The sequence below is a fragment of the Podarcis tiliguerta genome, assembly GCF_965153285.1.
Source record: "Podarcis tiliguerta genome assembly, chromosome: 1".
NCBI lineage: Eukaryota > Metazoa > Chordata > Lepidosauria > Squamata > Lacertidae > Podarcis > Podarcis tiliguerta.
Window position 1 is genome coordinate 122,981,542 of NC_139534.1, and position 14,208 is coordinate 122,995,749.

Genomic DNA, 14,208 nt, shown 5'->3' on the forward strand with positions numbered 1-14,208 from the left:
CTGCTGTCTGCAACCGGCTCATCTAAATCTCCTGTGCCCAAGGCTCTTATGTGATGTGGTTTAAGCAGAAGTAGAGTCAGAACTTAGGGTTGGGGTGGGGTGGCTGCCCCATCTTGTCATGTTCATGGGGCTGTTCTTCTCCCCCCCCCTCCTTTTTTTTGCCAGATTTCCCAAGCAGCCTTGCCTGTTTTCATCCAGCAGATTGTGGAGGTAGGGGCAGAGAATATTGTAGGTAATTTCTACACCGATTTAAAAGATGATGCAAGTCAGTGCAATATAAAATTAGGGGTTGATGTGTTGTGGCTGGGCACAGTGATAGCAGGGTTAATCCTTTATGCTGCCTTTGTGTGTGGTGTGGTGTGTGTGTGCGTATGTGTTACACGCACACACAAACACGAGCCCTACGTTGGCCAAAGGTTCCTGCATTGCAGAGGGTTAGACTTGATGACCCTCCTGGTCCTTTCCAACTCTACTATACTATGATTCTATGATATATCTTTATCTACCACCGCTGGCTGGATGGAAGCACTCTGTTTTGCAAGGTTGGCTAAACTGATCAACTTTTGTAAGTACAATGGCAGGCACTGCTGATTTGGCTGTATAGCACACTAATGTAAGCATTGGTTGAAGGTGATTTCTGGAGTGAGCATGAGCAAAAAGCAGCATCCCCCTCCCCCATTATTGGTAGCCTATTTATTTCCTAGCACAGAGATTTTCATGCTTTAAATAGTCAGTCTTACCTTTTTAAAGAGCCAAAAAGTTCTAGCCGCTAAGTCTTTCCACGTCCCTCCAAACAGATTATTGGTGGGTCTCTGGGCATGCATGATCTGAAGGGATACGGAGCTGTAGGCGAAAGGGATAGTTTCATTTGCTTTGTATTTTTAAGGGAATTAACCTGATGCACTCCACCTGGAGTTTTAGATGAGCGGGGACGCATTTTCCCTTTGCATTTTGCATTGCTCCAGTTTTTCCGATACAGCGCTCTGCCCAAACAGTAGTTAATGATGCACTTTTGGGGGGGGGGGGATAATCTGCATTTGGAAATGTGTGCGTTGAGTTGAAATGGTCTGTTGAGGTAAAAAACAAAACCCCCACCACACATGTAAATATTACATTTTGTAGAGATATTTAAATAATAATTGTAATTCACAGACTGATGGAGAAAGGGTGCAGAACAGACTTGTGTACGAAGACCTGCGATATTGACAACAGCTGAGCAGGGCATGATCTGACCAAGATTTTACCTTTACTTAAGACTTCCTGTGCCGCCTTGAGTTCCATAGCCGAACAGTGCAATATAAAGCAACTAACTTAGGTTTAATTTAAAGAAGACCCCCAATGCTTTACCCATGGAGGGTTTTGGGTGCCCAGTTTGATATTTTGGAGTGTACTTACAAACTTTGCTCTGGCAATTTACCAGTACGTCTATCCTGTGGTCTCCTGCCAACCTAGCAGTTCGAAAGCACGTCAAAGTGCAAGTAGATAAATAGGTACTGCTCCAGCGGGAAGGTAAACGCCGTTTCTGTGTGCTGCTCTGGTTCACCAGAAGCGGCTTAGTCATGCTTGCCACATGACCCGGAAGCTGTACGCCGGCTCCCTCGGCCAATAAAGCGAGATGAGCGCCGCAACCCCAGAGTCGGTCACCACTGGACCTAATGGTCAGGGGTCCCTTTACCTTTTACTATCCTGTGGTACATAGGATCTGGCCCAATCGCCTTCTAAATCCGGCCTGCGGACGGTCCAGCATGTTTTTACATGAGTAGAATGTGTGCTTTTAGTTAAAATGCATCTCTGGGTTATTTGTGGGGCATAGGAATTCGTTCACCCCCAATATAGTCCAGCGCCCCCACAAGGCCTGAGGGACAGTGGACTGGCCCCCTGCTGAAAAAGTTTGCTGACCCCTGCACTAACGCATAACCCTGCTTGTGCAGTGGAACCTCTCCCTTTCCTATTCTTGCACACCCCTAAATCTGCTCTAGCCGTTCCCCCCAACCCCCCAGAGCAGATTTGGGGAGGCTGCGGTGGGGAGAGGAGAGGGAGAAGTTCCATTCCACGTGTGGAAGCCCTTGCATGTGCAGTTCTGTTCAATAGGATATGACCTATAGATCGCTAGTATGTGCACCCCTTCAAAACTCTTTAAAAGTGATGCTGCAATATAAATAGGTCTTGAATATTTGTTGCGTTAAGATGCTCATGATTCTACAGATCTAGAAAGATAGAGAGGCTGTCCTGTACACCTGTTTGTTCACCTAGCTCAGAATTACCTACTCTTGACTGGCAGCAGCTGTCCACAAACGCTCAGGGAGAATGTGGTTCCGTATCCCCTGCTACCTGATCTACTTTAGTTAGAGGTGTCAGGACTTGAACCTGGGACCTTTTACATGCAGCACTCGTTACTCCGCCACTGAGTTGTGGCCCCGTCATAGTTTCCGATCTCGATTTGAATTTCGCACCTCTGAATTGTGTGGCTATTGGTTTCATTGGATATTTTGATGAAGCTTTTACACATCCAACTTGTTCTCCAAAGTGATTGGTAGAAAATAGCGCCGCCATCCATTGTCTTGGCAGGGACAGATGGGAATTGTAGTGCAAAGCATTTGGAAGGCATCAAATTTGGGAAGGCTGGTTATTTCTCTGGAGAGAAGCAGCAGATGGGGAAGCCTTGGGCAGTGGTTCCCAAACTTTTCCCCACAGACCACTTGAAAATTGCTCATTGTCTTAGTGGACTGCTTGATTTTTGCTAGCAATTGTCATACACTGTGCTAGGTGCTGTATGATTTTCAGCTATATTTTTATTGCTTCCCCCCACCTCTTACTTTGTACTTTTTTGTTATTACAATTTGCATTTTGTTATTACAATTTGCAGCAATGGAACCCCCATACAAAATGGTTGCCGCCTGTACTGTACATTAAGGTACAAATTAAAATGCAGTTTTCAATCAAAGTGGATGTTTAATGTGGACATGCCGTAGGGCACCTGAATGAAGACTGGTGGTCTATGGACTTTAGGAACCTCTGAATTAGGGTTCTGTGAAAGTCATGGACTGCTTAGGATCTACTTGAGAGAGACGCAAGTTTGCAATCTGTTCCCCTGCAGTTCTAGACACCCTTACTTGGAAGCAAGCCCCATTGAATGCAGTGGAACTTACCTCTGTGTAGAATTTGTGGGACTCAAAACAAGCAGCTTTGTTATGGTATTAAGCTGTTGTGCCTTATGCCCTAATAACTTTGTGGGGTTTTTTTTTAAAAAAAAAAAGCTTCCACAAGACTGTGTTGCTTTTGCTGCAGCAAACTAACAGGAACGTGTTTTGTATTGCACTTTCGGAAATGCCCTTTGCAGCACCTGCCCCTTGCAAGAACCACCCCTCTATCTTCATTCTTTCTTACCCTGCCCAAATTTACTATTTGCCCATCCCAGCCTTCTGTTTCGTTTCCTTCCAAGACATCCTTTTCCCAGCAGAAGCGGGATTGTCCAAACATGGTTGTCATTGGGATGTGTGTGTGTGAGAGAGAGGGAGAGAGGTGCGTGGAATTTAAAACAACAATTGAGATGCAATGAATCATTATGTTGCTTCCCTGAAGACCCCAAATACAAACACTGCAAGCTTAAAATGCAGCTGTGTTCTTCTCAATTCGGATCAAAGCCGGTTTGGGGAAGGATGCACCAAAAAGCAATATTTTATAGGACAGAAATGACAGAATAGATCCAGAATAGATCTGGATTGTGACTAACACTTCCCAAACTGGTGGTGGTGGAATTGAACTGAAACAGGCGTGTTGGCACATCTTGAGATTTCTGTCTCTCATATTCTTACCAGCAAGATGGACTTACAGTACTAAGAAAAATAAAAAGCAAACAGAACTAAATGTGGTGTATCTTCTTTTTTGTTTACAGCCTCCCCCCCCCCCCCTTTTTTGGTGCTCCGTTCACTCCTTTCCCCCAAAGACACAGGGAAGAGAAACGCTTGCAGTGGCTATTTCTTCTTTTAAAAAAAATTCAGAAGCAAAACTAATGTTGTGATACCCGAGTGAGCCTGGGGAAGCCAGCTGGTTCTGTGCGTTGAGCTGGGAGAAGGAGGGTCAGCGCTGATGAGGAGCAAAACAGCCTTTCGGCAGGTGGGAGAATCGGTGGCAGGCGGCTCCAACAGAGGGAGGGGAGGTCTGTGGGAAGTGGGGGGGACGGAGGAGCACCATCTGTAGGGGAGTGTCCGGGGCAGGGTCCACGTTCTCAGGGGAGACATTTCTTAGAAGAGGATAGAACAGCTGGAGTGGGCAAGGCGTAAGGGAGGAGAGAAGCGCTTTGGAAGTTCTGTCTGCTAAGTACAGGGCATCGTTTTCGAATTCGTGTGTGGATACCTTTAATGGATAGCTGTTCCACACAATAAATGGCAGATACATTGCTCCCCCTCTTTTTCATTTTGTTGTAGCATCTTTTTTTCTATTGGTTTATAAAGGAAGGTAGTAAAGGATAGACCTCACCTGGGCCGTGTCGTGGGATTCATCTCCCCCCCCCCCCCCGGATTTATATGTCTTCTGTGGGTATTGTTGCAGATAGAGAAAAGGCAAGCGAACAGTGACATGACGGAAGTTTATAAAATAAACATAGGGCATGCAGAAAGGGAATAGAGGAAAGTTCTTCTATTGCAGTGCTAGAAACTCAGAGATATAAGCTCATTGCCAAATGGCGCCTTAAACCTAGATTACGGTCGCCACAACGGACTGCCTAGGTGCTTTTTATTATTGGTGGAATTATTATTATTATTATTTTCATTTTTGTATTTTAAAGAAAAAACTCAAAGCGGTTTGTTGTTGTTTAGTCGTTTAGTCGTGTCCGACTCTTCGTGACCCCATAGACCAGAGCACGCCAGGCACTTCTGTCCTCCACTGCCTCCCGCACTTTGGTCAAACTCATGCTGGTAGCTTTGAGAACACTGTCCAACCATCTCATCCTCTGTCGTCCCCTTCTCCTTGTGCCCTCCATCTTTCCCAACATCAGGGTCTTTTCCAGGCATAAAAAAGCAATCCAGAATTAAACAAATTCAAGCTTCACAGAAAATATTTCAGATCCTTCTTGAAGTGACATTCTACTTCCCCCCTATTTATTTATTTACTCACTTAATGTATAGAGCTGCCCCATAGCAGAAGTGATCTAGGAAGCCAGTGTGGTGTAGTGGTTAGAGTGTTGGACTAGGACCTGGGAGATCAGGGTTCAACTCCCCACTTAAGTCATGAAACTCACTGGGGGACCTTGGGACACACCTACCTCACAGGGCCATTATAGGGATTCCCTGAGGAGGGAGGTAAATCATGTACAATGGTACCTCGGGTTACAGACGCTTCAGGTTACAGATTCCACTAACCCAGAAATAGTACCTCGGATTAAGAACTTTACCTCAAGATGAGAACAGAAATCGCGCGGCGGTGGTGTGGCAGCAACGGGAGGCCCCATTAGCTAAAGTGGTACCTCAGGCTAAGAACAGTTTCAGGTTAAGAACGGATCTCCAGAACAAATTCAGTTCTTAACCAGAGGTACCACTGTACAGTACTCCTTGAAGAAAAGGGTGGGATATAAATGCGATAAACAATCTCTAATGCTTACCTGCTTAAGAAGCAGGAGCGGCCAGCCAGATGGAGATGTTAGTCACCAACCTAGCACCCAGAGGTCTCCACGTGGTCGCCATTGGACCCATGCCAGTCGCAAAACACACCTGCCTAATTTCTAACACTGTTCTTTTAATGCCAGGACTTGTGGATATCCAGCAATGCTGGACGTTCAGAAGATAATAGAAAGCACTTCTTCACACAGTGCATGGTTACTTTGTGGAACTCACTTCCCCAGGAGGCAACGATGGCCACCGATTTAGATGGCTTTCAATGGGCAAATTCATAGAGGACAAAGCTTATCAACAGTTACTGGACCAGGATAGCCATGTTCAGCCTCCAGTGTCAGAGGCAGTACCAGTAAATGCCTCTGAATGCCAGTTGCTGGAAACTACCGGAGAAGAGAGTTTGCTTGTGCTTGGGTCCCACTTGTGATCTAGTTGGTCACTGTGAAAACAGGATGCTGGGCTAGTTATTCCTGCACTGCAGGGGGTTGGACTAGATGACCCTTGGGGTCCCTTCCAGATCTACAATTCTATGTTTAGATGGGCCAGCAAGGCTCTTATGTCCTTTCTCCATGCGTGTTCCCCTTTCCTGTTTCCAGCACGAAAGGGAACGGACTCTTGGGAAAACGACGCTCTGTAAGAAGAGTTGCTCTTCTTCCTTTACAAGTTGCTCTTCAAAAAGCACCTAAATATCTTCTTTCTCCCAAGGCGTTCCCTCTGAAAGGACCCACCTCGCCCAGAGTTGGCAAGATTGGAATCGAAAAAGTTTTGGGTGGGAAAGTAAACTTTGGGGGACTTTCCAACGGCTCGGAAGAGTCCCTGGCAACTTAACTCCCGAGAAAGCAAAGTTGCTGTCAGTTGGTTTCATCCATGTGTGAAGCGTTTGCCCATGGATGAATACAGGGTTGCTGCTCATTTGTTCCTGTGCGGTTAGTGTCAGCTGGCATTGCACGTGGACGATATATTTTGGCTGAAATGCTGCCTTAGAGAAAGCCATGTTAAATAATAAAATATTATTATTATTATTATTATTATTATTATTATTATTATTATTATTATTATTATTATTTGCCTTAAGCAATAATAACAACAGCTAATAATGGACATTCTGAAAGCATTCTAAAAATGACAACTGATCTCAGACTTTACTTCTTAAAAATGTCCTAAGTTTTATACAAGGAGTACAGAAACTGAACCCCAATTCCTGTCCTAGTGCTGTTGTTGTTTAGTCGTTTATCATGTCTGACTCTTCGTGACCCCATGGACCAGAGCACGCGAGGCACCATGACCTGTCCTAGTAATTACTCTTTAATAAGTTAAATAAAGATAATCTGCATTCTCATGCATATATGGATAGATAGATATATGCAAAGTTTGCTATTTTGTGTGTTTTCCTCATTCTGTTCCTAGTATTTTGAATATTTGTAGAATTCTGGGGTTTTTTTGGTTGCTTTGCTTCTTCTTGGCTTCTTTGGTTTGGCTCAGGCCAGGGGTCCGTCTAAGACCACCATCCCATTCTCACAGCAGCCAGTCAGATGCCACAATGGGAAGCCTGCAAGCAGAACCTGAGCATCAGAGCCAGCCAGACCATGAGCCAGGCTGAGGCAGCTGCTTCAGGCGGCAGAACACCAAGAGGCAGCATCCTGCCAGTGCCAGATCTCCTGTGCTCCACCATCAGATAATTTAAGGCAGGCATAGGCCCTCCAGATGTTTTGGGACTACAGTTCCCATCATCCCTGACCACTGGTCCTGTTAGCTAGGGATGATGGGAGTTGTAGTCCCAAAACATCTGGAGGGCCACGTTTGCCTATGCCTGTTTCAAGTCAGCGTTTCTCAAACTTGGGTCTGTAGCTGTTGTTGGACTACAATTCCCATCACCCCTGACCGCTGGTCCTGCTAGCTAGGGATGATGGAAGTTGTAGTCCAACCACAGCTGCCACTCAGGTTTGAGGAGCATTGCTTTACGGAGCAACAGTGATGCTCTGAAATGTGGCGGGCAGGAGGCAAACTGCAAATTACATTAAGAAAAATCATGCTGAACTTTGGTCACTATCTTTTTCAAGGAAAATAAGTATAATCCAGACCTGGAGCACGGTTCATGGGGGAGAGTGGATTTACCTCTTTCCTCCCTTCAGCAGCTTCCTGCTCAACATCTGCTTCCTCAACTGTTCTTTCTGCTTCTGCTGTTTACAGTAAATAACACCTTTGGGGAGCACATAGCCAGGGGCTGATTCTGGGACGTGGAAGGACCTTCCTTCTACAAAAAGGAGTGTGCGACCCTTATTAAAACCATGTTCTTTTAAAAAGGGTGCTTAGTATAGTGTCTTAGCCAGGCCCTGGAAGGTCAGGTTGGTGTGTTGTTTAAAGCCGACTGTTAGTTTGAGAAAACAGCAGGCTAATTAGTGAAATAAACCATTGTTTTAAAACACTTGCACTGCAAAATGTAAATGGAAAAAAAACCCTCCACTTGTCACTATGAAAAATGACAATAGCAGAAAAATAATATGTAGGACATCTGCTGTGGTTCCCCCCCCTTTCTTTCTTTTCTTTTCTTTTCTTCTGAAGGCAGGGTTTTAAAATGCACTCCAGGCAAATGATGGTAGAATTCAAAAGTTAAATTGCAAGCTGGTCAAGAAGAAAAACGGAGCTGTTTTAACATTTTTTTTTAATGGGATCTTTTTTGGTAGTTAGCACCATGTGTAAAAGGTCTAAAACCTCACCTGACATATGGGAACAGTTTTTTAAAAAAAGAATCTCTTGTTAGTTTCAACGTGAACATTCTGTGCAAAATCACAGGTTGCAAATGCCAGGGACCCGAGCATTGGAAAGAAACGCTAAAGTGATTCTGCCTTTGGCATTTCTGGATTTTAGTTTGCTGCGTTCATATCAGCCACCGCTTCAAGGGGAGTCCGCAGCTATTGTACTGGCCATATCTATTGTGCATAAGCCAGTTGCATCCTTGCTGGAAGTCCTGGTCACCTGTTTGTGAAGGGAATAAGGGGGAGAAAATCCATAGTTCCTCCTCCCACTTCCAAACCCCAAACACAGTTCAGCACTATTGCTGTTACTGATTATCTGGCCAAGCACTCAGAGCCCCACTAGTTGGGTCAACCTAGAAAATATATGTGCAGCACCACTTTGCATAAATAATTTTCTATCAGGTGAGGAATACAGGCACAAAAAAAGCTCTCCAGGTACTGCTCACCTTCAGTTCAGAGATCATTGTTTTCATTCCTATATTCTTGTGGTTGGGGGTACACTAGTGGGACTTGCAATGAAAGGTTGGCAATGTGGAATGCTTGCTGTTCAGGATTCCAGCTAGCAAGCTCTGCTTTTTCCCATGATACTCTGTTCTATTACCCCTTCTTCCCCAAGTGTTTCATTTCCCCGAAACAGTCACGAGCTTTCTGCAACCATTGAGCATGCTCAGTTCTCACTGAGATTTTTTTTTTTTAAAAATTAATTTTTATTGGTTTAAATCACCACTTACACACACAACAAAAACTTGAGAAAAGAAAAACGAGACAAAAGAACAATACATCTCTTACAAACAAAAAACCAATAGAACAATATGTCACAAATTCACAAAAATGTTCTGCCAACTTCCTCGATATGAGTTTTTTGTTTTCTTAATTACTTGCCTCTATTTTTCAATAAACTTTATTCTTATTAAATTTTCTTTGACTTCATTATACCGTAATCAGTTCCGAGAGTTATTCAAAGCATTCTAAAGTTTTTGTACGGCGACACTGTTCTTTTAAATATTGTCTATAGATTTCCCATTCCCTTTTGAACTTTTGGGTTGAATAATCTCTGATCTTTTCCGTCATATATGCTAGTTCCATGTATTCAAGCATTTTTACTTGCCATTCCTCTTAGAATCATAGAATCATAGAGTTGGAAGAGACCACAAGGGCCATTGAGTCCAACCCCCTGCCAAGCAGGAAACACCATCAGAGCACTCCTGACATATGGTTGTCAAGCCTCTGCTTAAAGACCTCCAAAGAAGGAGACTCCACCACACTCCTTGGCAGCAAATTCCACTGTCGAACAGCTCTTACTGTCAGGAAGTTCTTCCTCATGTTTAGGTGGAATCTTCTTTCTTGTAGTTTGGATCCATTGCTCCGTGTCCGCTTCTCTGGAGCAGCAGAAAACAACCTTTCTCTCTCCTCTATGTGACATCCTTTTCTATATTTGAACATGGCTATCATATCACCCCTTAACCTCCTCTTCTCCAGGCTAAATATGCCCAGCTCCCTTAGCCGTCCCTCATAAGGCATCGTTTCCAGGCCTTTGACCATTTTGGTTGCCCTCCTCTGGACATGTTCCAGTTTGTCAGTGTACTTCTTGAACTGTGGTGCCCAGAACTGGACACAGTACTCCAGGTGAGGTCTGACCAGAGCAGAATACAGTGGCACTATTACTTCCCTTGATCTAGATGTATACTCCTATTGATGCAGCCCAGAATTGCATTGGCTTTTTTAGCTGCCGCGTCACACTGTTGGCTCATGTCAAGTTTGTGGTCAACCAAGACTCCCAGATCCTTTTCACATGTACTGCTCTCAAGCCAGGTGTCACCCATCTTGTATTTGTGCCTCTCGTTGTTTTTGCCCAAGTGCAAAAAAACTGACTTCCTCTGCGTGCAAAGACAGGCTCCAGGGGATTGAACGAACGAGACCAATAGTGGGTCCAGCGGTCAAGAAGGCGGTTTCTGCACGTGCTGCAGAGGGAAGTGAGGGGCAGATGGGGCTCATCAACCTAGGAAGGTTGCCCACCTAGGAGAAGGAAAACCCTGGTCCTAAAACTCCTTGGGAGAAGAAAAGACTAAAACCTACACAAATCCAGAGTGAAGTTCCTAAGACGGTTGGATGGCGCCTTGTACGTCTCCTTCTGGCAACTCCTGCAGCCAATCTTGTGCCTAACGTATTGCCCTGCTTTCCTTTGGACCACGTCAGGAAGGTCGAGAGTGGGGTCTTGTTGGCTGGGCAGCCCAGGACCCTCCATACACACATACTGCCTGGGCTTGCACTCCAGGGAGGTCACTTTGGTGCTGCTAATGCAGCAGTTTGACTTTAGGGAAGCTTTTAATGTTTAATAGGTTATTGTATTTTAGTGTTTTGTTGGAAGCCGCCCAGAGTGGCTGGGGAAACCCAGCCAGATGGGCGGGGTGTAAATAATAAATTATCATTAGTATTATTTAACACCCCCCCCCAAGAGGCGCGCTCCATTGTCTCTCGAGACAGACAGATTCCAGCAACAATTGGTGTATGGGTAGAATTTCTCTTGGAATCTGGTTTCTAGTCCAGTTGTCTGGACTCCAAGGTGGTTAAATACCATATTTTTCGCTCTATAAGACGCACCAGACCACAAGACGCACCTAGTTTTTGGAGGAGGAAAACAAGAAAAAGAAATATTCTGAATCTCAGAAGCCTAAACAGCAAGAGGAATCACTGTGCAGTGAAAGCAGCAATTCCTCTTGCTGTTCTGGCTTCTGTGATAGCTGCGCAGCCTGCATTCACCACATAAGACGCACACACATTTCCCCTTACTTTTTAGGAGGGAAAAAATGAGTCTTACAGAGCAAAAAATACAGTACTTTCATTTTTAATTGCACAAAGTAAACGTCGTTTCTTTCTATTTTTGTTGAAATTGCATTAAAAAAACACTTTTAAACATAGCAGCTGTTTTATTTCTTTTCTCTTTGTCCGGCGCCTCACTGTTTAAGGTTTTTTTTTTTGCAATAACTCACGGTAGTTGTAGCAGTAGTACTTAAAAAAACAATAAGCTGCTTTAAATAGAGATCTGCGTTTTGGGAAATAAGCATGGCCTGTGATCAAGAACACTGAGAGTAAAGATTACTTTTCGGTGTTATGAGAGGACCGTGGGGAGAACACCATCTCTTTCAAGTCAGGCGTCGCAATTAGGGGATCAAATAGGTGACTTATTGCATTTATTATTATGGGCTTTGATGCTGAGTGGGGGAAAATTCGTACGCAGCCTTCCTCTCTGCTTGGAAAGTGAATCTCTAGAAGCTCTGAACAGTTTTAGGACAAGTTGTGATTGCTGTGATTTGTGATTCCCAAACTCGGTTTTATTCTTATTTATTTATTTATTCTCTGTAGTAGTTAAAAAATAAATATTAAAGGGAGGGGGGTGTTGGAAAGGGTCTGCATTCCGAAAACTTGGGGAGTTGTCAACAAATCTTTGGTTTTTCTCGCTGCTTTACAAGTCCTCCATCTCCCCAATCCCATAATTGTTAATATAAGAAACGAAACAGGCATCAAGTCATTCAGCTGCAGAAGAAAAGCTAACTGCAGGTGCACTTGCAACTTGCAGAAGAAGTCCATGAAAGCTTATCCCATTATAAAAACGGGTTGGCCTTTTAATGTGCCGCAAGATTCTTCCTTGTCCTGTACCTGCTTTTGTAATTAATAATAATAATAATAATAATAATTTATTATTTATACCCCACCCATCTGGCTGGGCTTCCCCAGCCACTCTGGGCGGCTTCCAACAAAATATTAAAATACAGTAATGCATCAAAAATGCTTTCTAGCAAAACGCTCTGTGACTGTGTGGAGGGAGGCCCCCTATGGGTCACGCTGTGTCATTGCACACAACTGCAGGTTTCCTGTTGGCATGAGCAGAGTCACTCAGTGTGCTAGGTAAGCTTGGGGGACATTTTTTGCCTTCGCTGCAATTCCCTGCTGCATTTGGGGATATAGCTTAAGGTTACCAGATGTCCCCGTTTCCCGGGGACAGTCCCCAGATTTACAAATCAGTCCCCATACAAAATTCTATCATTCCTACTGAAGTTGAAAAGTGTCACCGGATTCAATGGAAAAAAATCTGGTAACCTTAATATAGCTCTCGCCCCAAAACAACAGGATAGGTGAACTAAAGCATAATTTAACTATTAAGTTACGTGGCGTAGTCTGGGTTCACCATTGATCTTAGTAGATTTGTATTCTGCTTTTCAACACAGGGCAGCTGGTTTGCATCCACTGTTAATCCCTGTCTAGGGTGGACTATTTGAAATTTCTTCATGTGGCTAGCTTGGTTTCATTTCACAAGTCTACTCAGAATTGAACTTTGGTAGGTGCAACCCACGCTGTTCACCTGCAGCAAGCCTTTTGGCTTCAGCGAAGTATTTAATTCATTGGGCATTTTAAATTAGATTATCTGATTTCCATGTTTCATTTTAGCCAGTTGTATCTTACGAGTCTCCATTGCAACCTCATCCTTATGCACTGCTTAAAAACTGTTGTGCCAAGTGGCGTAGAAAAGGTTGGAACGAAACGAATACAATTATCCACATTTACCGGGCGCTGTTTTGTTTTTCTTCACCTCAACCTTTCCAGGGGAGTACATTAAAACATGGAGGCCAAGGTATTTCCTGCTGAAAAATGATGGCACGTTCATTGGCTACAAGGAGCGGCCGCAAGATGTGGACCAGAGAGAATCCCCCTTAAATAACTTTTCTGTGGCTCGTGAGTATTTTCTCAACAACCATCCTTTTACTGTTTCTTGCTTGCTTACTAAAACTTATTTCAAGCGTAACTTATCTGATTCGATGGTCTGTGGGCTTTGTTGCAGACTTGGTTCCATGGGCATATTTAATTTATTTAGTTACAGTGATGCCCCGCAAGATGAATGCCTCGCAAGACGGAAAACCCGCTAGACGAAAGGGTTTTCCGTTTTGGAGGTGCTTCGCAGGACAAATTTCCCTATGGGCTTGCTTCGCAAGACGAAAATGCCTTGCGATTCCTGGGGGTTTTTTTCCGCTCCCCACCCCCTTTTTCTAAGGCACTAAGCTGCTAATAGCCTTTTAGCAGCTAATCTGCTAATCCCTTAAGCCTTTAATAGCCGCTAATAGCCGCTAATCTGCTAATGGGCTTGCTTCGCAAGACGAAAAAACCGCTAGACGAAGAGACTCACGGAACGGATTCTTTTCGTCTTGCGAGGCACCACTGTATATAGTCGTACCTTGGATCCCGAATGCCTTGTGAGTTGAACGTTTTGGCTCCCAAATGCCGCAAACTCGGAAGTGAGTGTTCCAGTTTGCAAATGTTCTTTGGAACCTGAACGTCTGACACGGCTTCTGAGTGGCTGCAGGAGCCTCCTGCAGCCAATCAGAAGCCGCGCCTTGGTTTCTGAATGTTTTGGAAGTCTAATGGACTTCCGGAATGAATTATGTTCGACTTCCATGGTACCTACCACTGTATTTGTCACCCCACATAATGGGACTGTGCCATCTCTCAGTTGCTGCTTTGAGGGTTGATGTTGTTTCACAATCAAGTGGTGTATAAATTTTATGAATTATTATTTTTAATTTCTTTTTATAAAAAAAAAACACAACATGCACACAGGTCAGCAAGGGCTTCTTTCCAGCTGACAGACCAAAAAGTCAAGAGAGACATAACAAAAACTCCTTCCAGATGACCTGTTGAAAAATAAAATCTGATTAAAAAATCCACAAGGCCACTAATTGATCGTAGGACCAGGAATCATATGACTATCAGTCTCTTTGTTTCGCTGCAACGAAACCTGCCTTTTATTTCAGCTTCCTAAATGGAATTCCTGGTCTCCTATAGGGCTTTTC

At 44.1% G+C, this 14,208-nt stretch overlaps 1 protein-coding gene across 2 annotated transcripts in view; it reads left to right on the forward strand.

Annotated features, from left to right (window-relative positions):
• Nucleotides 1–14,208, forward strand: part of AKT1 (AKT serine/threonine kinase 1) — a 120,174-nt gene that overhangs the window by 68,720 nt on the left and 37,246 nt on the right. For both annotated transcript variants that reach the window (XM_083438087.1, XM_083438088.1), the window contains exon 3: nucleotides 12,968–13,096. In XM_083438087.1, the coding sequence (XP_083294213.1) occupies nucleotides 12,968–13,096 (129 nt within the window). The remainder of the gene's footprint in view (nucleotides 1–12,967; nucleotides 13,097–14,208) is intronic.